The sequence below is a fragment of the Hemitrygon akajei genome, chromosome 7 (genome assembly GCF_048418815.1).
Source record: "Hemitrygon akajei chromosome 7, sHemAka1.3, whole genome shotgun sequence".
Taxonomy (NCBI): Eukaryota; Metazoa; Chordata; class Chondrichthyes; order Myliobatiformes; family Dasyatidae; genus Hemitrygon; species Hemitrygon akajei.
In genome coordinates this window covers 163041631-163067602 of record NC_133130.1, presented here as the reverse complement: position 1 = coordinate 163067602, position 25972 = coordinate 163041631, and the positions used below count along the sequence as shown (strand labels likewise).

The window sequence follows — 25972 nt, the reverse complement described above, 5'->3', positions numbered from 1 at the left end:
AAACAGGAAGGGGTCAATAACTCTACTGGGTGTTTTTTTTTATATAGACCGCCAAATACTAACAGGGACATCGAGGAGCAGATAGGGAGACAGAACCTGGATAGGTGTAATAATAACAACAAGGTTATAGTGGTTATAGGGTCATAGTAGTTTCCCAGATCTTGATTGGCATCTCCCTAGAGCAAGGGGTTTAGATGGGGTGGAGTTTGTTAGGTGTGTTCAGGAAGGTTTCTTGACACAATATGTAGATAAGCCTACAAGAGGAGAGGTTGTACTTGATCTGGTATTGGGATTGATAAATGAACCTAGCCAGGTGTCGGATCTCTCAGTGGGAAAGCATTTTGGAGATAGTAATCACAATTCTATCTCCTTTACCATAACATTGGAGAGGGATAGGAACAGACAAGTTCGAAAAGTGTTTAATTAGAGTAAGGGGAAATAAGAAACAATCAGGCAGGAACTTGGAAGCATAAATTGGGAAGAGATGTTATCAAGGATATGTACGGCAGAAATGTGGCAAATGTCCAGGGGATATTTGCATAGCGTTCTGCTTCGGTACGTCCCAATGAGACAAAGAAAGGATGGTAGGGTACAGGAACCATGGTATACAAAGGCCGTTGAAAACCTAGTCTAAAAGAAAAGGAAAGCTTCCAAAAGGTACAAAAAACTAGGTAATGATAGAGATCTAGAAGATTATAAAGCTCAAACATGAGAAAATTTGCAGATGCTGGAAATTCAAGCAACACACAAAATGCTGGTGGAACACAGCAGGCCAGGCAGCATCTATAGGGAGAAGTACAGTCGACGTTTCGGATTGAGATCCTTCGTCAGATTATAAAGCTAGCAGGAAGAGGCTTAAAAATGAAATTAGGAGAGCCAGAAGGGGCCACATGAAGGCCTGGGCGAGAAGGATTAAGGAAAACCCCAAGGCATTCTACAAGTATGTGAAGAGCAAGAGGATAAAACGTGAGAGAAGAGGAACAATCAAGTGTGACAGTGAAAAAGTGCTTATGGAACCAGAGAAGATAGCAGAGATACTTAATGAATACTTTGTTTCAGTATTCACTACGGAAAAGGATCTTGGCGATTGTAGGGATAACTTACAGTGGACTGAAAAGCATATAGACATTAAGAAAGAGGATGTGCTGGAGCTTTTGGAAAGCATCAAGTTGGATAAGTCTCCGGGACTGGATGAGATGTACCCCAGGCTACTGTGGGAGGTGAGGGAGGAGATTGCTGAGACTCTGCCAATGATCTTTGCATCATCAATGGGGATGGGAGAGGCTCTGGAGGATTGGAGGGTTGCAGATGTTGTTCCCTTATTCAAGAAAGGGAGTAGAGATGACCCAGGAAATTATAGACCAGTGAGTCTTAATTCAGTGGTTGGTAAGTTAATGGAAAAGATCCTCAGAGGCAGGATTTAGGAAGATTTGGAGAGGCATAATATCACTTGGAACAGTCAGCATGGCTTTGTCAAAGGCAGGTCGTGCCTTACGAGCCTGATTGAATTTTTTGAGGATATGACTGAACACATTGATGAAGGAAGAGCAGTAGATGTAGTGTATATGGATTTCAGCAAGGCAATTCATAAGGTACCCCATGCAAGGTGCACTGAGAAAGTAAGGAGGCATGGGATCCAAGGGGACCTTGCTTTGTGGATCCATAATTGGCTTGCTCACAGAAGGCAAAGAGTGGTTGTAGACGGGTCATATTCTGCATGGAGATCAGTGACCAGTGGTGTGCCTCAGGGATTTGATCTGGGACCCATTCTCTTTGTGATTTTTATAAATGACCTGGATCAGGGAGTGGAGGGATGGGATAGTAAATTTGCTGATGACACGAAGGTTGGGAGTGTTGTGGATTAGTGTGGAGGGTTGTCAGAGGTTACAGTGTCACATCGATAGGATGCCAAAATGGGCTGAGAAGTGGCAGATGGAGCTCAACCCGATTAAAAGTGAAGTGGTTCACTTTGTTAGGTCAAATATGATAGCAGAATATAGTATTAGTGGCAAGACTTCTGGCAGTGTGGAGGATCAGAGGGATCTTGGGATCCAAGTCCATAGGACACTCAGAGCAGCTGCGTAGGTGGACTCTGTGGTTAGGAAGGCGTACGGTGTATTGGCCTTCATCAATCGTGGAATTGAATTTAGGAGCTGAGAGGTAATGTTACAGCTATATAGGACCCTGGTCAGACCCCACTTGGAATACTGCTCATTCTGGTCACCTCACTACAGGAAGGATGTGGAAACTATAGAAAGGGTGCAAAGGAGATTTACAAGGATGTTGCCTGAATTGGGGAGCAGGCCTTATGAGAATAGGTTGAGTGAGCTTCGCCTTTTCTCCTTGGAGCGACGGAGGATGAGAGGTGACCTGATAGAGGTGTATAAAATAGTGAGAGGGATTGAGCATGTAGTGAGAGTCAAAGGAGAGCCAAAGATAGTGAGAGTCAAAGGCTTTTCCCCAAGGCTGCAATGGCTAACACAAGAGGGCACAGTTTTAAGTTGCTTGGAATTAGGTACAGAGTAGATGTCAAGGATAAGTTTTTTAAACAGAGTGGTGAGTGCATGGAATGGGCTGCCAGCAACAGGGGTGGAGGCAGATACGATAGGGTCTTTTAAGAGACTCCTGGATAGGTACATGGAACCTAGAAAAATAGAGGGCTATGGGTAACCCTCAGTAATTCCTACAGCATTGTGGGCTGAAGGGCCTGTATTGTGCTGTAGGTTTCTACATTTCTATGAGTCTGATCTGCCATTCTGTCATGCGAGATTTATTATCCCTCTCAACCCCATTCTCCTGCCTTCTTTCCATAACCTTTGATGCCCTGACTAATCAAGAACCCATCAATCTCCACTTTAAATATACCAAATGACTCGGTCACCACAACTGTGTGTGGTAATGAATTCCACAGATTCACCACCCTCTGGTGAAACAATTTCCTCCTCATCTCTGTTCTAAATGACATCCCTCTATTTTGAGCCTGTGCCCTCTGGTGCTTGACTCATCCACTCTATCTCAACCTTTCTGTATTCCATAGGTGAGGCCCAGAGCTATCAAACACTCCTCAAATATTAACCAGATTGGCTCCTATCCAATGGGAAGGAGATGCTGAAACAATATTCGGGCCGAGACCCTTCATCAGGACTCAGTCAACGTTTCGGGCCGAGAGACTGCTCATTTCAACGGATGCTGCCCGACCTGCTGAGTTCATCCAGCTTGTTTGTATATGTTGATTTGACCACAGCATCTGCAGTACACTTTGTGTGAAACCATATTGGTTGCGAAGGAGAGAGGGAAAAAAAACTGCATTCATAGTGGAAGAAATGGCAGCATCATCAAGAAAGTGGTAACCAAACACTTATAATAGGAGTGCGTTAGCATAAGTTTATGAAAGGATTCAGAATCAGGTTTATTATCACCGGCATGTGTCATGAAATTTGTTAACTTAGCAGCAGCAGTTCAATGCAATGCATGATAATATAGAAAGAAAAAAATAAGTAAGTCAATTACAGCAAGCCTATACATGAATATTAAAGTTAGATTAAAAACAGTACAAAACAGAAATAATATTTTTTTTAAGTGAGGTAGTTTTCATGGGTTCAATGTCCATTTAGGCATCAGATGGCAGAGGGGAAGAACCTGTTCCTTACAGTCTTCAGGCTTCTATACTTTCCTCCTGATGGTAACAATAAGATGAGGGCATGTGTTGGGTGACGGGGGTCCATCGCCTTTCTGAGGCACCGCTCCCTGAAGATGTCTTATGGAGGTGAGTACTCATGATGGAGCTGACTAACTTTACAACTTTCTGTAGCATTTTTGCTCCACACAGTGGCCACCCCTCCCCCGTACCAGACAGTGATGCAGTCTGTCAGAATGCTCTCCCTGGTACATCTACGGTCCTCAAGTGTTTTGGGTGACAAACCAAATCTCTTCAAACTCCTAATGAAATCTGCTGCTGTCTTGCCTTCTTTATAGCTGCATCAATATATTGGGACCAGATCAAATCGTCAGAGATTTTGACACTTGGGAACCTTGAAATTTCTCACTCACTCACTCCACTTCTGATCCCTGAGGATTGGTTTGTGTTCCCTCGTCTTCTCACTCACTCAACTTCTGATTCCTCTGAGGATTGGTTTGTGTTCCCTCGTCTTACCCTTCCTAAAGTTCACAATCAACTCTTTCATCTTACTGACATTGAATGTAATGTTGTTGCTGCGACACCACTCAATTAGATGGTGTAAGACCATAAGATATAGGAGCAGAATTAAGCCAATGGGACCATCGAGTCTGCTCCGCCATTTCATCATGGCTGGTCCAATTTTTCTCTCAGCCCCAATCTCCTGCTTTCTACCAATATCCCTTCATGCGCTCACCAACCAAGAATCTGCCTTAAATATACATAAAGACTTGGCCTCCACATCTGCCTGTGGCAATAAATTCCAGTTTCTCCACTCTCTGGCTACAGAAATTCCTCCTTATCTCCCTTCCAAAAGGATGCCCCTCTATTCTGAGGCTGCGTCCTCTGGTCTTAGACTTTCCCACCATAGGAAACATCCTCTCCTCATCCACTCTATCGAGGTCTTTCACCATTTGATAGGTTTCAATGAGATCACCCTCATTCTTCAGAATTCTAGTGAATACAGGCCCAGAGCCATTAAACACTCTTCATATGACAAGCCATTCAACCCAAGAATCATTTTCGTAAATATTCTTTGAACTCTCTCCAGTTGCAGCACATCTTTTCTAAGATATGGGGCCCAAAACTGCTCATAATACTCTTGAGGCCTCACCAATGCTTTAGAAAGTTTCAACATTTCATCCTTGCTTTTGTATTCTATTCCTCTTGAAATGATTGCTAACATCACATTTGCCTTCCTCATTCCTGTACAACCTCTCATCCCCATCTGAGATTCTATCAACAATGGTTGTATCATCATCAAATTTATGGATGGCATTTGAGCTGTACTTAGCCACACAGTCATGGGTACAGTGAGAGTAGAATAGTCAGCTAAGTACACACCCTAGAGGTGTGCCAGTGTTAATTGTCAGCGAGGAGGAGATGTCATCACCAATCCGCACAGATTGTGGTCTTCCGGTTAGGAAGTCAAGGATCCAATTACAGAGGGAGGTACAGAGGCCCAAGTTCTGAAGCTTATCAATTAGGAATTGGGAATGATGGTGTTAAATACTGAGCGGCATACTGAGTCAATGAACGGCATCCTGACATAGGTGTTTGTATTGTCCAGGTGATCTAAGGCCGTGTGAAGAAGCATTAAGATTATGTCTGCCGTAGACTTATGTGGTGATAGGCAAATTGCAGTGGGTCCAGGTCCATAACCAACCTCTGAAAGCATTTCATCACCGTAGATGTGAGTACTACTGGACAATAGTCATTAATGCAACTCACACTACTCTTATTGGGCACTGGTATAATAGTTGCCTTTTTGAAGCATGTAGGACTTCAGTGAGAGGTTGAAAATGACCTTGAATACTCCCACCAGTTAGTTTGCACAAGTTTTCAGAGCCTTACAAAGTACTCCATCAGAGCCTGTCACCTTGTGAGGGTTCTCCCGCCTGAAAGATAGCCTGACATTAGCCTCTGAGTTAAAAATCACAGGGTCACTGGTTGCAGCAGGGATCTTCACAGCTGGAGTTATATTCTCCCTTTCAAAGCGGACATAGAAGGAACTGAACTCATCTGGTAGTGAAGCTTCACTTCCGTTCATGCTATTTGTTCTTTAAATAGCCCTTTGTGAATCATCCGGTTTTCTTGTACCGACCTGGGTCACCAGAGTTAAATGTCACAGATCCATCCCTCAGCAGATGATGAACCTCCTGGTTCATCGACTACCTTTGGTTTGGGAACGTACAGCAAGTTTTCATAGGCACACACTCATCCACACAGGTTTTTAATGAAGTCGGTAACAAATCCAGCATACTCATCCAGATTTGAAAATGGAACCCTGAATACAGTCCAGTCCACTGATTCAAAGCAGTCCTGTAGGCATTCCTGTGGTTCCCTTGTCCATACCTTCTTGGTCCTTACTACTGGTGCTGCAGCCTTCAGTCTCTGCCTATACATAGGAAATAGAAGTACAGCCGGGTATCAGATTTCCTGAAGTGAGGACGTGGAATAGCATGGTAGGCATTCTTGATGATGGTTTAACAGTGGTTCAGTGCGTTGTTTCCTCTGGTACTACAAATGATTTGTTGTTGGTAATTATTCAGTGACTTTCTCAAGCTGCCATGGTTAAAATCCCCCAAAATGATGGTGAAAACATCAGGGTGTTCTCTTTCGTGCATGTTGATCACACTGCTGCAGAGAGTGGTACAGACAACCCAGAGCATCTGTGGATGTGAACTTCTCTCCATTGAGGACACTTACAGCAATAGGTGCAGAAAGAAGGCCTGCAAGATCATCGGGGAAACCAGTCACCCCAACCATAAACTGATTCAGCCACTTCCATCTGACAAAAGGTACTGCAGCATTAAAGCCAGGACCAACAGGCTATCAGACAGCTTCTTTCAATAGACAAAAGGTGCAGGAGTAGGCCATTCAGCCCTTTGAGCCAGCACCGCCATTCACTGTGATCATGGCTGATCATCCGCAATCAGTACCCCCATTCCTGCCTTCTCCCTTGACTCTGCTATCTTTAAGAGCTCTATCTAACTCTTTCTTGAAAGCATCCAGAGAATTGGCCTCCACTGTCTCCTGAGGCAGAGCATTCCATAGATCCACAATTCTCTGGGTGAAAAAGTTTTTCCTCAACTCTGTTCTAAATGGCCTACCCCTTATTGTTAAACTGTGGCCTCTGGTTCTGGACTCCCCCAACATTGGGAACATGTTTCCTGCCTCTAGCGTGTCCAATCCCTTAATAATCTTATATGTTTCAATCAGATCCCCTCTCATCCTTCTAAATTCCAGTGTATACAAGCCCAGTCGCTCCAATCTTTCAACATATGACAGTCCCACCATCCCGGGAATTAACCTCGTGAACCTACGCTGCACTCCCTCAATGGCAAGAATGTCCTTCCTCAAATTTGGAGACCAAAACTGAACACAATACTCCAGGTGTGGTCTCACCAAGGTCCTGTACAACTGCAGAAGGACCTCTTTGCTCCTATATTCAGCTCCCCTTGTTATGAAGGCCAACATGCCATTAGCTTTCTTCACTGCCTGCTGTACCTGCATGCTTACTTTCAGTGACTAATGTACAAGAACATCTAGGTCTTGTTGTACTTCCCCTTTTCCTAACTGACACCATTCAGATAGTAATCTGCCTTCCTGTTCTTGCCACCGAAGTGGATAACCTCACATTTATTCACATCAAACTGCATCTGCCATGCATTTGCCCACTCACCCAACCTGTCCAAGTCACCCTGCATTCTCCTAACATCCTCCTCATATTTCACACTGCCACCCAACTTTGTGTCATCTGCAAATTTGCTAATGTTACTTTTAATCCCTTCATCTAAATCATTAATGTATATTGTAAATAGCTGCAGTCCCAGCACCGAGCCTTGCGGTACCCCACTAGTCACTGCCTGCCATTCTGAAAAGGACCCGTTAATCCCTACTCTTTGTTTCCTGTCTGCCAACCAATTTTCTATCCATATCAGTACCCTACCCCCAATACCATGTGCTCTAATTTTGCCCACTAATCTCCTATGTGGGACCTTATCAACGGCTTTCTGAAAGTCCAGGTACAATACATCCAATGGCTCTCCCTTGTCCATTTTCATAGTTACATCCTCAAAAAATTCCAGAATTAGTCAAGCATGATTTCCCCTTCATAAATCCATGCTGACTCGGACCAATCCTGTTACTGCTATCCAAATGTGCCGCTATTTCATCTTTTATAATTGACTCCAGCATCTTCCCCATCACTGATGTCAGGCTAACTGGTCTATAATTCCCTGTTTTCTCTCTCCCTCCTTTCTTCAAATGTGGGATAACATTAGCTATCCTCCAATCCTCAGGAACTGATCCTAAGTCTATAGAATGTTGGAAAATGATTACCAATGCGTCCACGATTTCTAGAGCCACTTCCTTATGTACCCTGGGATGCAGACCATCAGGCCCTGGGGATTTATCAGCCTTCAGTCCCATCAGTCTACCCAACACCATTTTCTGCCTAATGTGAATTTCCTTCAGTTCCTCCATTACCCTAGGTCCTCTGGCCACTATTACATCTGGGAGATTGTCTGTATCTTCCCTAGTGAAGACAGATCCAAAGTACCTGTTCAACTCGTCTGCCATTTCCTTGTTCCCCATAATAAATTCACCCGTTCTGCTTTCAAGGGCCCAACTTTGGTCTTAACTATGTCACCCCTCACAAGGGACTGAATTTCACTCCTCACCAGCAGAGCCACCCCACCCCTCTGCCCACCTGTCTGTCCTTTCGATAGGACGTATACGCTTGAATATTCATTTCCCAGCCCTGGTCCTCTTGCAGCCATGTCTCTGTTATTCCTACAACATCATACTTGCCAATTTCCAACTGAGCTTCAAGCTCATCCACTTTATTTCTTATACTTCGTGCATTCATATATAATACTTTTAATCCATTACTCCCCTCGCTTCTCACATCGATCCCTATAGCACTTGGCCGTACTCTCCGATCCTTTCCTGAGCTTTCTGCCCCGTCAATTCTGTTATCTTAACTTTTCTTATTCTCTCTTTCCCTTTAACTCCATCCTTATATTTCTAGTTCATCTCCTCCCCCTCACTTATTAGTTTAAACACACCCGTGTAACAGTGGCAAACCTACCTGCCTGTTAAGGTTCAACCCGTCTCTTTTGTACAATTCATACTTACCCCAAAACAGATCCCAGTGGTCTAAGAATCTAAAAACCTGCTTGCCACACCAGTTCCTCAGCCATATATTGAGATCCATTATCTCCCTGTTCCTGCCCTCTCCAGCACGAGGAACTGGAAGCAAACTGGAGATAACCACCCCGGAGGTCCTGCTTTTCAGCCTTCTTCCGAGTTCTCTGAAGTCACGCTGCAGAATTTCTTTCCTCTTCTTCCCAACGTCGTTTGTGTCGACATGCACTACCACTTCCGGCTGTTCACCCTCACCCTTGAGGATTCCCTGCAATCGGTCCATGACATCCTGGATCCTGGCACCAGGGAGGCAACACACCATCCTTAAATCTCGCCTGTTGCCGCAGAAACCCCTTTCTGTACCTCTCACTATGGAGTTCCCTACTACCATGGCTCTGCCTGACGCCTGTCTCTTCGGCTGTCCTTCAGTGCCAATTTTTGATTCACAGACCTGTCCGCCTCAGACTGACAGTGTCTTCCGTCCCGACAGCTTCCAAGAGGGTGAACCTGTTTTCAAAAGGCACATCCCCTGGGGTCTCCTGTACTTCAAGCATCCATCCCTTCCTCATCGCCGCCCCCCTTCTCTCTTCTGGTATCTTCGGTGTAACGATCTTGCTGTAGATCCTGTCCAGAAAACTCTCATTTTCCCGGATGAACCTGAGGTCATCCAGTTGCCTCTCCAGTGCTCCAACACGGTCCTTCAGGAGCTGAACCTGGACAGACTTTTCACAGTTGTAGCAGCCGGAGGCACCATCAGTGTCCCTGATTTCCCACATCAGGCAAGCATCACACTGAATCAGTTTACCTGTCATTTCTTCACCACCTCTCACCCTCTCCAACTGTAGCTTTCTACAAGCCATTAGACATAAATTCACATGTCTGTACATTGTGGCATGGTAGTTTAACAGTTAGTGTACATTACCATGCCACAATAATGATGGTTCAATTCTTGTCACTGCCTGCAAGGAGATTGTAAGTTCTCCCCGTGACCTTGTGGGTTCCCTCTGGGTACTCCAGTTTCGTAGAAAACCTACAGCACAATACAGGCTCTTCAGTCCACAATGCTGTGCTGAACATGTACTTACTTTAGAAATTACCTAGCGTTACCCATAGCACTCTATTTTTCTAAGCTCCACGTACCTATCCAGGGGTCTCTTAAAAGGCCCTATTGTATCTGCCTCCACCACCATTGCTGTCAGCCCATTCCACGCAGTCACTACTCTCTGCGTTTTTAAAAAACTTACCCTTGACATCTCCTCTGTACCAATTTCCAAGCACCTCTCGTGTTAGCCATTTCAGCCCTGGGGAAAAAGCCTCTGACTATCCACATGATCAATGCCTTACATCATCTTATAAACCTCTATCAGGTCACCTCTCACCCTCCGTCGCTCTAAGGAGAAAAGGCCAAGGGCACTCAACCTATTCTCATAAGGAATGCTTCCCAAAACAGGCAACATCATTGTAAATCTCCTCTGCACCCTTTCAATAGTTTCCACATCCTTCCTGTAGTGAGGCGACCAGAACTGAGCACAGTACTCCAAGTGGGGTCTGACCAGGGTCCTATATAGCTGCAACATTACCCCTTGGCTCTGCCACTTCTCAGCCCAGTTTTGCATTCTATCAATGTTCCACTGTAACCTCTGACAGCCCTCTACACTATCCACAACACCCCAACCTTTGTGTCATCAGGAAATTTACTAACCCATCCCTCTACTCCTCATCCAGGTCATTTATAAAAATCTTAGAGTAGGGATCCCAGAACAGATCCCTGAGACACACCACTGGTCACCGACCTCCTTGCAGAGTATGACCGATCTACTACTCTTTGCCTTCTGTGGACAAGCCAGTTCTGGATCCACAAAGCAATGTCCACTTGGGTCCCATGTCTCCTTACTTTCTCAATAAGCCGTGCATGGGGTACCTCATCAAATGCCTTGCTGAAATCCATATACACTACATCTACTGCTCAACCATCATCAATCTGTTTATTCACATCCTCAAAAAATTCAACCAGGCTCGTAAGGCACGACCTGCCTTTCACAAAGCCATGCGGACTATTCCTAATCATATTATGCCTCTCCAAATGTTCATAAGTCCTGCCTCTCAGCAGCTGCTCCATCAACTTACCAACCACTGTGGTATATAATTTCCTGGGCTATCTCTACTCCCTTTTTTGAATCAGGAACATCCACAACCCTCCAATCCTCCAGAACCTCCCCCGTCCCCATTGATGATGCAAAGATCATCGCCTGAGGCTTAGCACTCTCCTCCCTCGCCTCCCACAGTAGTCTGGGGTATATCTTGTTTGGTCCCGGTGACTTATGCAACTTGATGCTTTCCAAAAGCTCCAGCACATCCTCGTCCTTAATATCTACAAGCTGAAGCTTTTCAGTTCACTGTAAGTCATCCCTGCAATCTCCAAGATCCTTTTCCGTAATGAATACTGAAGCAAAGTATTCATTAAGTACCTCCTGCCATCTCCTCTGGTTCCATACACACTTTTCCACTGTCACACTTGATTGGTCCTATTCTCTCATGTCTTATCCTCTTGCTCTTCACGCACTTGTAGAATGCCTTGGGGTTTTCCTTAATCCTGCTTGCCAAGGCCTCCTCATGGCCCCTTCTGGCTCTCCTAATTTCATTCTTAAACTCCTTCTTGCTAGCCTTATAATCTTCTAGATCTCTATCATTGCCCAGTTTTTTTGAACCTTTCGTAAGCCCTTCTTTTCTTCTTGACTAGATTTACAACAGCCTTTGTACACCATGGTTCCTGTACCCTAACATCCTTTCCCTGTCTCATTGGAACATGCTTATGCAGAACTCCACACAAATATCCCCTGAACATTTGCCACATTTCTTCCATACGCTTCCCTGAGAACATCTGTTTCCAACTTATGCTTCCAAGTTCCTGCCTGATAGCCTCATATTCCCCCTTACTCCAATTAAATGCTTTCCTAACTTGTCTGTTCCTATCCTGCTCCAAAGGAGATAGGATTGTGAACACTATCTCTAAAATGCTCTCCCACTGAGAGATCTAACACCTGGCCAAGTTCACTCAACATATTCTCATAAGGTATGCCCTCCAATCCAGGCAACATCCTTGTAAATCTCCTCTGTACTCTCTCTATAGTGTCCACATTCTTCCTTAGTGAGGTGACCAGAACTGAACACAGTACTCCAAGTGGGGCCTAACCAAGGTCTTATGTAATTGTAATATTACATCACAGCTCTTGAACTCAGTCCTACAGTTGATGAATGCCAACACACCATACGTCTTCTTAATACTGTCTACCTGTGCAGCAGCTTTGAGTGTCCTATTGACACGAACCCTAAGATCTCTCAGATCCTCCACACTGCCAAGAGTCTTGCCATTAATATTTTATTCTGTCTTCAAATTTCATCTACCAAAATGAACCACTGCACACTTATCTGGGTTGAAGTCCATCTGCCACTTCTCAGCCCAGTTCTGCATCCTACTGATGTCCCACTGTAACCTCTGACAACTCTCCAGACTATCCACAAGACCCTTAACCTTCGTATCATCAGCAAACTTACTAACACAGCCTTCTACTTCTTCATCTAGGTCATTTATAAAAATCACAAAGAGGAGGGGTTCCAGAACAGAGCCCTGTGGAACACCACTGGTCATTGACCTCCGTGCAGAATATGAACCATCTACAACACCACCCCTTGCCTTCTGTGGGCAAGCCAATTCTGGATCCACAAAGCAATGTCTCCTTGGATCTCATGCCTCCTTATTTTCTGAAGGAGCCTTGCATGGGGCATGCCTTACTGAAATCCATATACACTACATTCACTGCTTTATTTTCATCAATGTGTTTTGTTATATCCTCAAAGAATTCAATCAGGCTTGTAAGGCATGACCTGCTCTTGACAAAGTCATGCTGACTATCCTTAATCAGATTATGTCTCTCCAAATGCTCAGAAATCCTGCCTTTCAGGATGTTCCCTAACAACTTGCCCACCACTGAAGTCAGACTTTCTGATCTATAATTTCCTGCGTTACCTCTACTCCCTTTCTTGAACAAGGGAACAACACTTGCAACCCTCCAATCCTCCAGTACTTTCCCGTCCCTATTGATGATGCAAAGATCATCACAAGAGGCTCAGTAGTCTCTTCCCTTGCTTCCCACAGTTGCCTGGGGTATATCTCATCCAGTCCTGTTGACTTATCCAACAATGCTTTTCAAAAGCTCCAGCACATCCTCTTTTTTACAGTCTATATTTCGGTCTGCTGTAAGTCATCCCCACAATTTTCAAGGTCCTTTACCCTGGTGAATAATGAAGTCAAGTATTCATTAAGTACCTCCGCTACCTCCTCCGACTCCATGCACACGTTTCCACTTTTGCACCGGATTGGTTTTATTTTCTTATGTCTTATCCTCTTGCTCTTCACCTACTTGTAGAATGCCTTGGGGCTTTTCTTAGCGCTGCTCACCAAGGCCTTCTCATGGCCCCTTCTGGCTCTAATTCTATTCTTAAGCTCCTTCCTAGCAACCTTGTAATTTTCTAAAAGTACCTAGTTTCTTGAACCTTTTGTAAGGTTTTTCTTTTCTTCATAACTGGATTTTAATTTCATTTCTTTAGATTTCTTTAACCCTACCATCCTATTTCTACCTCAATGGAACATACCTATGCAGAACTCCATGCTGTTCCCTGAACATTTGCCACATTTCTGCTGTGCATTTCCCAGAGAACATCTGCTCCCAAGTTCCTGCCTAATAGTATCATAATGTGTGATGTGTGACAAGGTTTTTTTTCACTTTAATGCTTTTAATTTATCCAGCCCAAAATAATTATTACATTCTTTATAGAAAATAAACATGCTCGTCATTAACCCGATATTTGAGACAGAGGCCACATGAAAGCCCACTTATTGCCTCAAGAAGTTTGGTCACAAGGGGAAAAACAAGCTCTCCCACTGCACAAGGAAAATTAAGAGTAGAGGCCACAATTAAAAGTGACAATTTCTTTAATTCTTGCATCCAGTTGAAGTTTATGCCATTAATACACAAGCTCCTCCAACTTCCTTGGTCTTCTCCTCAGCTTTCCTGCTGAAGAACTTAGCCTTGACAATGACTGGCTGTTTTGGAAGTCTTTCTTTACCCAAAACTTTATAGTAACCTACATGTACAACATCAATAACAGGTGCTGGTCCTTCAGGCTTCTTAGCATAGTTTAATATGGTTTGTTCACTGACTAGTGTCCACAACTTATCCAGATTTATGGTAGGACAGAATAACTGTTTTTTCTTTAAATGGTTATGTCTCATACCAACTTTCCCCAAAGTAACTGGGGTGATATCTATCAAAGTTGATTCTGGGGTGATGCATTCCACCAGCATTATTCGGCCATGACCGTGGCTAACGTGCCCTCACAGCTTCCTGGTTTTCCTAAACCTAGGTGGCATCTTGGCTGGTGACATAAAGAGGTGATGTGTGACAAGGTGATGTCCAGGTTCAGTCGGGGAGAGGGAAAGGGGGCGGCCTCTCCTGTTGGTGCTGCCCCCTAGCGGTGGATCGGTGGAATTACAGGCTGGACTGCCAGGAACCATCATTTTGCAAGCTTGCCGCTCAGAAATATAGTCTAAAAATTTGTTTTCTTACGTGACTATGTTCTTTTTTACCTTCCTCATTATTTTGAACGTACGCATATGTTTTTGCACCTTGGCCCCAGATGAACACTATGTAAAATATTATTGAATTGGTGCAAAATATTATCGAGTCTTAAGGACAAATTCCATCCAATGTACTTGTATATTTAATTTCCAATGTTTGGCACACATTAAGATATAACACTACATGAAGGCCCCAAAAAGTAAACCAATTAATATTCCACATTTCCACAAGCTCTACGTATTTGCACGCATTCAAGGAGGTTCCTAAAATTTAGTTAGTTCTTTTGGGGTACCCACTGTACAGTTTAAATGCTTTTGAATATAATTGTTGATGTATTCTGTGAGAATACATGGCCATAACCTGTCTTAGTAACACAGTTACTTCCTTCCATCCCACTAAAGCCAACAGGAATCAGTTGTGCTTAACTATTAAAACTGCACAAATCTCCAATGTCACCAGAGGATCTGGCAGGCACAAATACAGAAAAATTATTGCATTAAACTCTCACTGCTTTATGAATGCTGTAAAATCTTGTCTGTTTCACTTTATGCCTAATGTAACATACAGTTCAATATGATGTGCCATCCAGTATTTCATTCTCCCCATATATATTGTGTTTTCATTTATCTGTTAATTAAGCTTTCTTTTGGTGATTTTTCCTTGCAGGAATTCCTTGAAGCTATGCTTTGCCAGACACCTTTGCTGTTATCACATGGCTAGATTTTCATGTCCCTATTTTCACCCACACTAATCTACAGAAGGGACAAGGTGTTGATGAGGGAGAAGAAGCTTCTTGACTACAAGTGAAGTTCACCTAATGCACTTTCTGCTGGCCACCTATAGGCAGGGCAGGAAAGTTTTTTTAAAAATCCTGAAACTTTCTACAACTCTGCATTAAAACTTCTAAAACAACTTTCCTGCTTTAAAAACTCTGTTGATATGTTTCCCTCAAATTTCATGGACACTTGTCATCCCCTGGGATATGTATTGTCATCAGATAACTTCTCTTTGTAAGAAAGGGTATTCTCAAATGCCCAATCTCTCCTCTTCCTTTAAATGTCTCATTTAACCACCAGCAAAAATGCACACTGCATGATGCTAATCAGGATCATCTTGTCCTAACCAATATCCCGCAAATAGTTCTAAATTCTGAAACCCAGAAGCACAGTTACTATGAAAATCAAGATCTACTATTTCTTTATGGATTACAACTTGCACAAAATGTGTTAACGGCAAGCCCGGAAGAACCCTAATTCAGCTGCCCTTTATGGAAGTGTCCTGTAACTTTTAAAATCACTGGCATGTCAGATAGCCCATATGAGACCCTATGATCACAGGCAATGCTATTTACAGTGACTCAAGTACTTGGGTAACCACAACTACAAGGCAAACTGTTCAACTATTCCTAGTTCAGAAAGTCTCACACTAAGCAGAAACCAGGACACGCTGGAGAATTCATCTTTGCAATCCTATGCAGCCAAATCTAATGTGGGTTCCTGTAAATGGCAATTCGCAACACAATCCTGATGCTGGGAGGGAAAAGGTAAGACTAGTTATTTAATTCTCACTTTTGTTATTTCTGTATATCTTTAATCAATATTTAAAATACTATTTTATTTTCACTACTTAAAGAAATTTTAATTGTTTTTAAATCTCTGGACATCAGAGATATTGAAAATCTGATACACAGCTTAACTGAAGTATTTCATCCCTGGAATTATTATAGTAAATCCCTTCCACGGCCTCTGCAAAGCCTCTACATCTTTCCTGACATGCAGTGCCCTGAAGTGTGCACAATACTCAAGTTGCGACATTCCATAAACATTCAAAAAGGCACTTTTGCACCGATATGAAGTCCAAGATTCTTTGCTTTTTAATCACTTTCCCAATTTAACTTTCAACAAACAATTTTCTGTGTTTTTGTCAGCCTTTTAGAATCGTGTGCACTAGTCTTGTATTACCTCACTCATTTTTCCACCTTTCTCCTCATTCCACTGGCTATAACCCCTCAATCTGTTAATATTTGTCTCTCACAACACCATATCAAAGTTTATAATGTTAGTTACACACTATTTACCTTTATCAAATGCATACCGGAATTCTCTAATCAATTCACACTTCTTTGTCAAACTGATTATACTTTTACTGATCATTGTGTCAAAAACCGACCCCACCCCTAATGTTAAACTGACTGATTTATGGTTACTGGGTTATTCTTTACACTCATTTTTGGACAAGATGTAACATTCAGTTTTCTTGGTGGGAAAGGCAGATGCATTGAGACATTTAAGAAACTCTTCGATAGGCACATGGATGCAAGTAAAATGGAGGGCTATGTAGGTTGGAAGGGTTAGATTGATCATTGACCATAAGATACAGGATCACAATTAGGCATTCGGCCCATTTAGTCTGCTCCACCATTTTCATCATGGCTGATCCTGGATCCTACTCAACCCCATACATCTGCCTTTTTGCCATATCCTTTGATGCCCCGACCAATTCCACTTTAAATATACCCACAGACTTGGCCTCCACCGCAGTCTGTGACAGAGAACTTCATAGATTCAACATTTTCTGGTGAAAAATTCCTCCTGACCTCTGTTCTAAAAAGTCACCCCTCAATTCTGAGGCTGTGCCTTCTAATTTTGGATATCCCCACCAGAGAAAACATCCTCTCCACATCCACCCTATCTCATACTTTCAACATTCCATAGGTTTTGGTGAGATCCCCACACATTCTTCCAAATTCCAGTGAGTACAGGCACTAAAGTTGCCAAATGCTCCTCATGTTAACCTCTTCATTCCCGGAATCATCCTCGTAAACCTCCTCTGGACTGTCTCCAATAACAACACATCTTTTATAACCACAACAATTACAGCACGGAAACAGGCCATCTCAGCCCTTCTAGTCCGTGCCGAACGCTTACTCGCACCTAGTCCCACCGACCCGCACTCAGCCCATAACCCTCCATTCCTTTCCTGTCCATATGCCTATCCATTTTTTTTTTAATGACAAAATCGAACCTGCCTCTACCACTTCTACTGGAAGCTCGTTCCACACAGCTACCACTCTCTGAGTAAAGAAGTTCCCCCTCATGCTACCCCTAAACTTTTGCCTCCTAACTCTCAATTCAAGTCCTCTTGTTTGAATCCCCCCTACTCTCAATGGAAAAAGCCTATCCACATCAACTCTATCTATCCCCCACATAATTTTAAATACCTCTATCAAGTCCCCCCTCAATCTTCTACGCTCCAAAGAATAAAGACCTAACTTGTTCAACTTTTCTCTGTAACTTAAGTGCTGAAACCCAGGTAACATTCTAGTAAATCTGCTCTGTACTCTCTCTATTTTCACCTTACTTGCCAAAGCAAGGGGGCCAAAACTGTTGACAATACTCCGTGCGACCTGACTAGTGTTATATAAAGCCTCAGCATTATCTCCTTGCTTTTATATTCTATTCCCCTTGAAATAAATGGCAACATTGCATTTGCCGCCTTCACCACAGACTCAAAGCCCCAAAGCATTCTACAAGTATGTGAAGAGCAAGAGGATAAGACGTGAGAGAATAGGACCAATCACGTGTGACAATGGAGAAGTGTGTATGGAACCGGAGGAAATAGCAGAGGTACTTAATGAATACTTTGCTTCAGTATTCACTACGGAAAAGGATCTTGGCGATTGTAGGGATGACTTTCAGTGAACTGAAAAGCTTCAGCATGTAGATGTTAAGGACGAGGATGTACTGGAGCTTTTGGAAAGCATCAAGTTGCATAAGTCACTGGCACCGAACAAGATATACCCCAGACTACTGTGGGAGGCAAGGGAGGAGACTGCTGAGCTTCTGGCAATGGTCTTTGCATCATCAATGAGGTTGGGATAGATTCCAGAGGATTGGAGAGCTGTGGATGTTGTTCACTTATTCCAAAAAAGAGAGTAGAGATAGCCCAGGAAATTATAGGCCAGTGAGTCTCACTTCAGTGGTTGGTAAGTTGATGGAGAAGATCCTAAGTGGCAGGATTTATGAACATTTGGAGAGGCATAATATGATTAGGAATAGTCAGCATGGCTTTGTCAAAGGCAGGTCGTGCCTTATGAGCCTGATTGAATTTTTTGAGGATATGACTAAACACATTGATGAACATAGAGCTGTAGGTGTAGTGTATATGAATTTCAGCAAGGCATTTGATAAGATACCCCACGCAAGGCTTATTGAGATAAGGAAGCATGGGATCCAAGGGAACATTGCTTTGTGAATCCAGAACTGGCTTGCCCACAGAAGGCAGAGTGTTTGTAGATGGGTCATATTCTACATGGAGGTCGATGACCAGTGGTGTGCCTCAGGAATCTGTTCTGTGACCCCTACTCTTCATGATTTTTATAAATGACCTGGATGAGGAAGTGGAGAGATGGGTTAGTAAATTTGCTGATGATACAAAGGTTGGGGTTGTTGTGGATAGTGTGGAGGGCTGTCGGGGGTTACAGCAGTACATTGATAGGACGCAAAACTGGGCTGAGAAGTGGCAAATGGAGTTCAACCCAGATAAGTGTGAGGTGGTTCATTTTGGTAGATCATATATGATGGCAGAATATGCCATAATGGTAAGACTCTTGGCAGTGTGGAGGATCAGAATGATCTTGGGATCCGAATCCATACGGTGTATTGGCCTTCATCAACCATGGGATTGAGTTTAAGAGTCGAGAGGTAATCTTGCAGCTATATAGGACCCTGGTCAGACCCCACTTGGAGTACTGTGCTCAATTCTGGTCGCCTCACTACAGGAAGGATGTGGAAACCATAGAAAGGATGCAGAGGAGATTTACAAGGCTGTTGCCTGGATTGGGGAGCATGCCTTATGAGAATAGGTTGAGTGAACTTGGCCTTTTCTCCTTGGAACGACAGAGGATGAGAGGTGACCTGATAGAGGTGTGTATAAGATAATGAGAGGCATTGATCTCGTGGATAGTCAGAGGCTTTTTACCAGGGCTGGAATGGCTAGCACAAGAGGGCATAGTTTTAAGGTGCTTGGAAGATGTCAGGGATAAGTTTTTTACGCCGAGAGTGGTGAGTGAGTGGAATAGGCTGCCGGTGGCGATGGTGGAGGTGGAAATGATAGGGTCTTTTAAGAGAGTTCTGTATAAGTACATGGAGCTTAGAAAAATAGAGGGCTATGGGTAAGCCTAGGTAGTTCTAAGGTAAGGACGTGTTTGGCACAGCTTTGTGGGCCGAAGGACCTGTATTGTGCTGTAGGTTTTCTATGTTCTAAATGCCTTACTGAAATCCATATATACTACATCCACTGCACTACCTTCATCAATGTGTTTTGTTATATCCTCAAAGAATTCAATCAGGCTTGTAAGGCATGACCTGCTCTTGACAAAGTCATGCTGACCATCCTAATCAGATCATGTCTCTCCAAATGCTGATGAATCCTGCCTCTTGGGATCTTCTCCAACAACTTGCCCACCTCTGAAGTAAGACTCACTGATCTATAATTTCCTGGTTATCGCTACTCCCTTTCTTGAACAAGGGAACAACATTTGTAACCTTCCAATCCTCTGGTATTTCTCCCATCCCTATTGATGATGCAAAGATCACCACCAGAGGCTCAACAATCCCCTCCCTTGCTTCCCACAGTAGCCTGGGGTATATCTTGTCTGGTCGCAGTGCCTTACCTAATTTAATAGCTTTCAAAAGCTCCAGCATATCCTCTTTCTTAATGTCTATACACTCAAGTGTTTCAGTCTGCTGTAAGTCATCCTCACAAATGCCAAGGTCCTATTCACTGGTGAATACGGAAGCGAAGTATTCAATAAGTACCTCCACTACCTCCTCCAACTCCATGCACATGTTTCCACTATTGCACCTGATTGGTCCTATTCTCACACAGCTCATCCTCTTGCTCTTCACATACTTATAAAATGCCGGGGTTTTCCTTAATACTGCTCACCAAGGCCTTCTCATGGCCCTTTCTGGTTCTCCTAATTCCATTCTTAAGCTCCTTCCTGCCACCCTTGTAATTTTCTAGAGCTCTAACAGTACATAGTTTCTTGAACCTTTCATAAACTTTTACTTTCAACTAGATTTTCTACATCCTTTGTACACGATGGTTCTTTAACTCTACCATCCTATCCCTGCCTCAATGTTCCCTGAACATTTGCCAAATTTCTGCATGCATTTCCCTAAGAACATCTGCTCCCAAGTTATGTTCCCAAATTTCTGCCTAATAGCGTCATATTTCCCCCTGCCCCAATTAAACGTTTTTGCAAATTGTCTGCAGCTACCCTCTCCAGCGCTATGGTGAAGGAGGTAGAGTTGTGGTTGCTACCTCCAAAATGCTCTCTCACTGAGAGATCTGACACCCGACCAGGTTCATTTCCCTATACCAGATCAAGTACAGCCTCTCTCTAGTTGGCTTATCTACATATTGCATCAGAAAACCTTCTTCAACAGACCTAATAAACTCCACCACATCTAAACCCCTTACTCTAAGGAGATGCCAATCAATATTAGGAAAGTTAAAATCACCCATCACTGCTACCCTATTATTATTGGACCGTTCCAGAATCTGCCGCCCTGTCTGCTCCTCAATGTCTCTATTACTATTGGGGGGTCTATAAAAAACACCCAGTAAAGTTATTGCCCCCATCCTGTTTCTGACTTCCACCCACAATGACGCAGTAAACAATACCTTCATGATTCTGCAGACATGATTCTATCCCTGATTAGCAATGCCACTCCCCCATCGCTTTTGCCTCCCTCACTGTCCTTTTTGAAACACCTAAAGCCCGGCACACTCAGCAGCCATCCAAGTCCCTGTAATGGACACAACATCATAGTTCCATGCATTGATCCACGCTCTAAGTTCATCTGCCTTGTTTATGATACTCCTTGCATTGAAATAGACACATCTCAAGCCATCTGGCTGAGTGGATCTTTGCTTTATCATCTGCTTATCCTTCCTCACAAACTCCCTACAAGCTGTCTGTACTTGTGCACTAACTGCTCCATTCACTACCTCTTCATTTTGGTTCCCATCCCCCCTGCAAATCTAATATAAACCCTCTCCAATAGCATTAGCAAACCTCCCAGCCAGGATATTGGTTCCCCTCCAGTTCTGGCGCAACCTGTCCCACTTGTAAAGGTCACCCCTTCCCCAGAAAAGATTCCAAAGATCCAAGAGCTTGAAACTCTGACCCCTGCACCATCTTCTCAGCCACTCATTTATCTGTGCTGTCTTCCTGTTTTGACCTTCCCTAGCTCATGGCACCGGGAGTAATCCAGAGATTACCACCTTGAAGGTCCTGCTTTTCAGCCCCCTTCTTAACTCCCTAAACTTACTTCACAGGACCTTTACCCCTTTCCTGCCTATGTCATTGGTACCAACATGTCCCATGACCTCTGGCTGCTCACCTTCCCCTTCAAGAATATTTTGCAACTGCTCAGAGACATCCTGGACCTGAACACCCAGGAGACAACACATTATCCACAGAATCTCCTATCTGTCCGCCTTATGACTATTGCTCCACCTGACTTCACCCTACCCTTCTCAGGCTCAGTGCCGACCACAATGCTATTGGACTGGCTGCTACTGCCTTACTCAGCAGTATCCAAAGGGGTATACCTGTTGCTCTGTGGAATGGCCACAGGAGGACCCTGCACTGACTTCTTTCTCCCTTTACCTCTCTCGGAGTTCACACACCTACTCCCCCAATTCTCTACTCTGTGTGTAACCACCTGCTCAAAAGTCATATCTATCAATTGCTCTGCCTCCCGGATGATCCTTAGTTCACTCAACTCTCGCTCCAGCTCCTTAATGCAGTCTTTCAGAGCTGGAGTTGGTTTTACTTCCGCAGGTGTAAACATCAGAGAGACCATCAGGTTCCATGAATTCCTACATCCTACAGGAGGAGCAATCCACTGCCATCTCGCCTGCATTGTACAAAGGGCAACCAATATGCAATCAGCAATAATGAAAGGAAAAAATAACCCTTCAAACCTGTTAAATTGTAACTCCTTTCCTGTTCCCTTCACGTCCCCACTTGCAACACCTCTCCTGTTCACCTCCCCATTTGTAACTCCTATCCTGTTAACTTCACCTCCCCATGTGTAACCTCTTTCCTGTTCGCACCATGCTCCCACTTGTAACTCTTTTCCTGTACTCTTCATGTCCTCTCTTGGGACCACTTTCCTGCTCTCCTCCCCACGTAACCTTTTTCCTGTTCTCTTCACCTCGCTATTTGTAACCCCTCCCTGATCACTTCACATCCCCACTTACAAGCACTTTCCTCTGCACTTTGTCCTCATTTGAAACCCCTTTCCTGTTCACCTCCCCAAATGCAACCTCTTTCCTGCCCACTTGTAACCACTTTTCTGTTAATCTCCCCACTTGTGTTCCCTTTCCTGTTCACTTCACCTCCACACATTTAAATCCTTTCCTGTTAACTTCAGGTCCAACCTGTAACCCTTTTCTGTTCTCCTCCCCACCTGTAACCACTTTCCTATTGACTTCACGTCCCCACTTGTAATTCCTTCACCCCCCCCACTTGTATCCTATTTCCTGTTCACTTCACCTCCCCACTTGTAACTCTTTTCTGCTGACTTCACCTCGCCACGTGTAACTCCCTTCCTGTTCACCGCAACTCTTGCGACCTCTTTCCTGTCCACTTCACATCCTCAATTGTAATCCCTTTCCTGAACACTTAGCAGTGAAGTATTTTTCAGATAAAAAAAAGCTGCTGAGAATCTGAAACAAAACAGATGATGCTGAGCAGATCAAACTGCATCTGTGAGAAAAATGAAGTTCATATGTCAGCTAAAGGACAGAGGAAGGGTCATTGCATTTGGAATGCTCAGCAGCCTATAAATCAGACCCAATGGTACAAGTGCACCTACTTACAACTCTGTCCTTGATGTTAAGGAGTGGCTACCCACTGAATGGGTGTGTTTTGGCTCCTTACAGAAATAAGGGGTCTGATGAGAAAGTAGAGAACATCAACAGAGGATGTGTCTACAGTATTGTGTCTCTAAACAAGACAGGTCACTGATTGAGATTTGCTAACACCACAGACTAGTTATGAATAACTGACACTTATCATTGTTCGAGCTGCATAAATGATACAAAATTCACCAAAACGATCACATCTCAATTATCCATTGTACATCAACTCATTGGAATTAAACCAAACTTTCATTGCTGTGAGATACAAAACTCGACGTCCCGTTCCAAGATCATTGAAAATAATCGCCTGAGATATCTGCTTCTCATGGGATAACAATTCCAAGTGAAAAGTAGGGATAAGCCAATCGCAATCCGCCTGGCTCATTTGTGTGTAACACAAACTACATTTAACTGGAAACTTCAAAAATTAGTGAAAGTCTACGACTAAATCGCCAACATGTTTAGTAATTAGTCAGTCTTAAGCATGGGAACAGGCCCTTGGGCCCAAGTGGCCCATGCCCATGCCCATGTTGTCTGTGTTTGGCCCATAGCCCCCTCAACCTCTCCTGTTCATGTGAATTGTTTTTTATTGAATTGAATTGTTTTAATTGCAAATTATGCAAATGAATCAATCGCAATTAAAGAAGTGACACGTTCAGCGTTTATACCTTCATGTAAAGTAGTAACTGTATCTTAATCTAAGGTGGGTGGGGAAAGTTGTTTGACAGCTCTAAAGGACAACACCGGTCAGGTACCACAGACGAGTGCAGTCTTGCTCCCGATGGGGATCGGGAGACCGGCCACGGATTGTAAGCAGAGGGCAGTGAATGCCATGTAACGGAGAGAAATTCGCCCCTACTGCTCCACCGACAGATAGTCGACAAGTCACAGTTTCCCCATCGTGATAGCCAACACTGCGCCAATGCTGCAGGTACATCACCAGAGGGTGTTGTCGGAACCGAGTCGCACGGTTGAGGAGGGGTTGATCGTGGGGAAAACCGAGGCGACGGGGAAGGGGACGTGGGGAGGGATGGTGTAGAGGGGGCGGAGTTGTGCAGAAGGGGCGGGGGTAGGGGTTGGGGGGAGAGCTGGCCCCGCACTCGGCATCGCCTGACCAGACTGCGGCAGAGCCCCTACGGCTCCGACACTGGCGGCTGAAGGGTCTGGAGAACCCACAGCCCGGCGTGTGGCCACAGGAACAGCCCGCGCCGACAATCCGCAGACATTTTATCTCAGGAATCGTGTTGATATTACAGCAAATTCCATACAGCCGACCTCACTGCACTGCGCTCGGGGAGGGGGGGGGGGGGGGGATTTAACTCAGTAACCGGCTTCTGCCGAACCTGATCCCACACAATGAGCCACGGGGCTTTATCAGACATTAAACAGCTCCGGCACACACCCTAGGTCAGGGCGCTGCTCTCATCAACGCTATCCATCCCATCCGCATCCGCCCTCCTCCCTCTGTACCCGCTCTGCCGGCAAAGCACGGACTCAGCTCGCAGCTTCTCGCTGCCGCGGAGTCTGCATTGACCGAACCCGCCACGGAAGAAGCTGCTTACTCTCTCCGACCACCGCCTTCAACCCGATCGGTGCCATGGTGCCTGCAACCGCGCTCAGTCCTTTCCCAATCAGCTGACTGCAGTGAGGAGGCGCACGTCACTGGGCACAGCCAATTCCCGGCTGCATTAACCGCACCGCTGCTCTCAACACTCAGATACAATTAACACCGCAACCCTGCGCCCCCAAAATCCATAGAGCGTGTTGACGCCCTCAGGAGCGGGCGGCTGGACACCCGGGGCAAGCGGCGACCTGCGGTGTTTGCAAGTGCACGGATGTTAACCGCGGGGAGATCGCAATCTTCTGGAACCATCCATCCTGGCTTATAAAAAATAACATCACAGATGCGCCTTCCCTTCGTGAGTGGTAACCAGGCGATTTAAAAATCTTGAAGCTGTTATCGCAACCGCTCGTGGACCTCCTTCGTTATGAATGCAGATTGCCAAAACGCATAGAATTACAAACAAAATACTGAATAACCAAACCCACATTCGTGTCACCTGCCCTGCCACGTCATTACATTTCACCGCGCATGGTGGCACTGCAAGGCTGGGATCTAGGAGGATGAAGTTTCACATTATCTTGAACCGTAAACCAAAGCAAGTGAGAAAATCCAGAAAATAAACATAATGCAGGTCCATCATTAAGGCCCCATCATCCACGCCATGCTTTTTTCACTGCTGCTATAGGGAGGGTAGTACAGAGGCCTCAAGGACCCACACCACCAGGTCAGGAACAGCGACCACCCCTCACCCCTTAGGCTCTTGAACCAGGGGATAACTTCACTCAAATTATTCTGATAATTTAACAGATTTTGGCAATCAGTGGTGAGTGGTGTGCCGCAGGAGTCGGTGCTCAGCCCACAACTGTTCACGATGTACATTAACGATCTGGAAGAGGGGACCGAGTGTAGATGCAGGCCAGGCAGCATCTATGGAAAAGAGTAAACAGTCAATGTTTTGGGCCAAGGCCCTTTAATAGATCTGGATAAAAAAGGATGCAAAGT

At 44.4% G+C, this 25972-nt stretch overlaps 1 protein-coding gene and 1 pseudogene across 1 annotated transcript in view; both read right to left on the bottom strand.

Annotated features, from left to right (window-relative positions):
• The window catches only part of LOC140731126 (syntaxin-binding protein 1-like), a 134140-nt gene extending 108722 nt beyond the window's left edge, over positions 1–25418 (bottom strand). Inside the window, 1 exon segment of the mRNA XM_073052443.1 lies at positions 24969–25418. Within this exon segment, the coding sequence (XP_072908544.1) occupies positions 24969–25005 (37 nt within the window). The 5' untranslated portion in view covers positions 25006–25418.
• Positions 13756–14258, bottom strand: LOC140730099 (large ribosomal subunit protein uL15-like; annotated as a pseudogene).
• Positions 25419–25972: the final 554 nt, after the last annotated feature.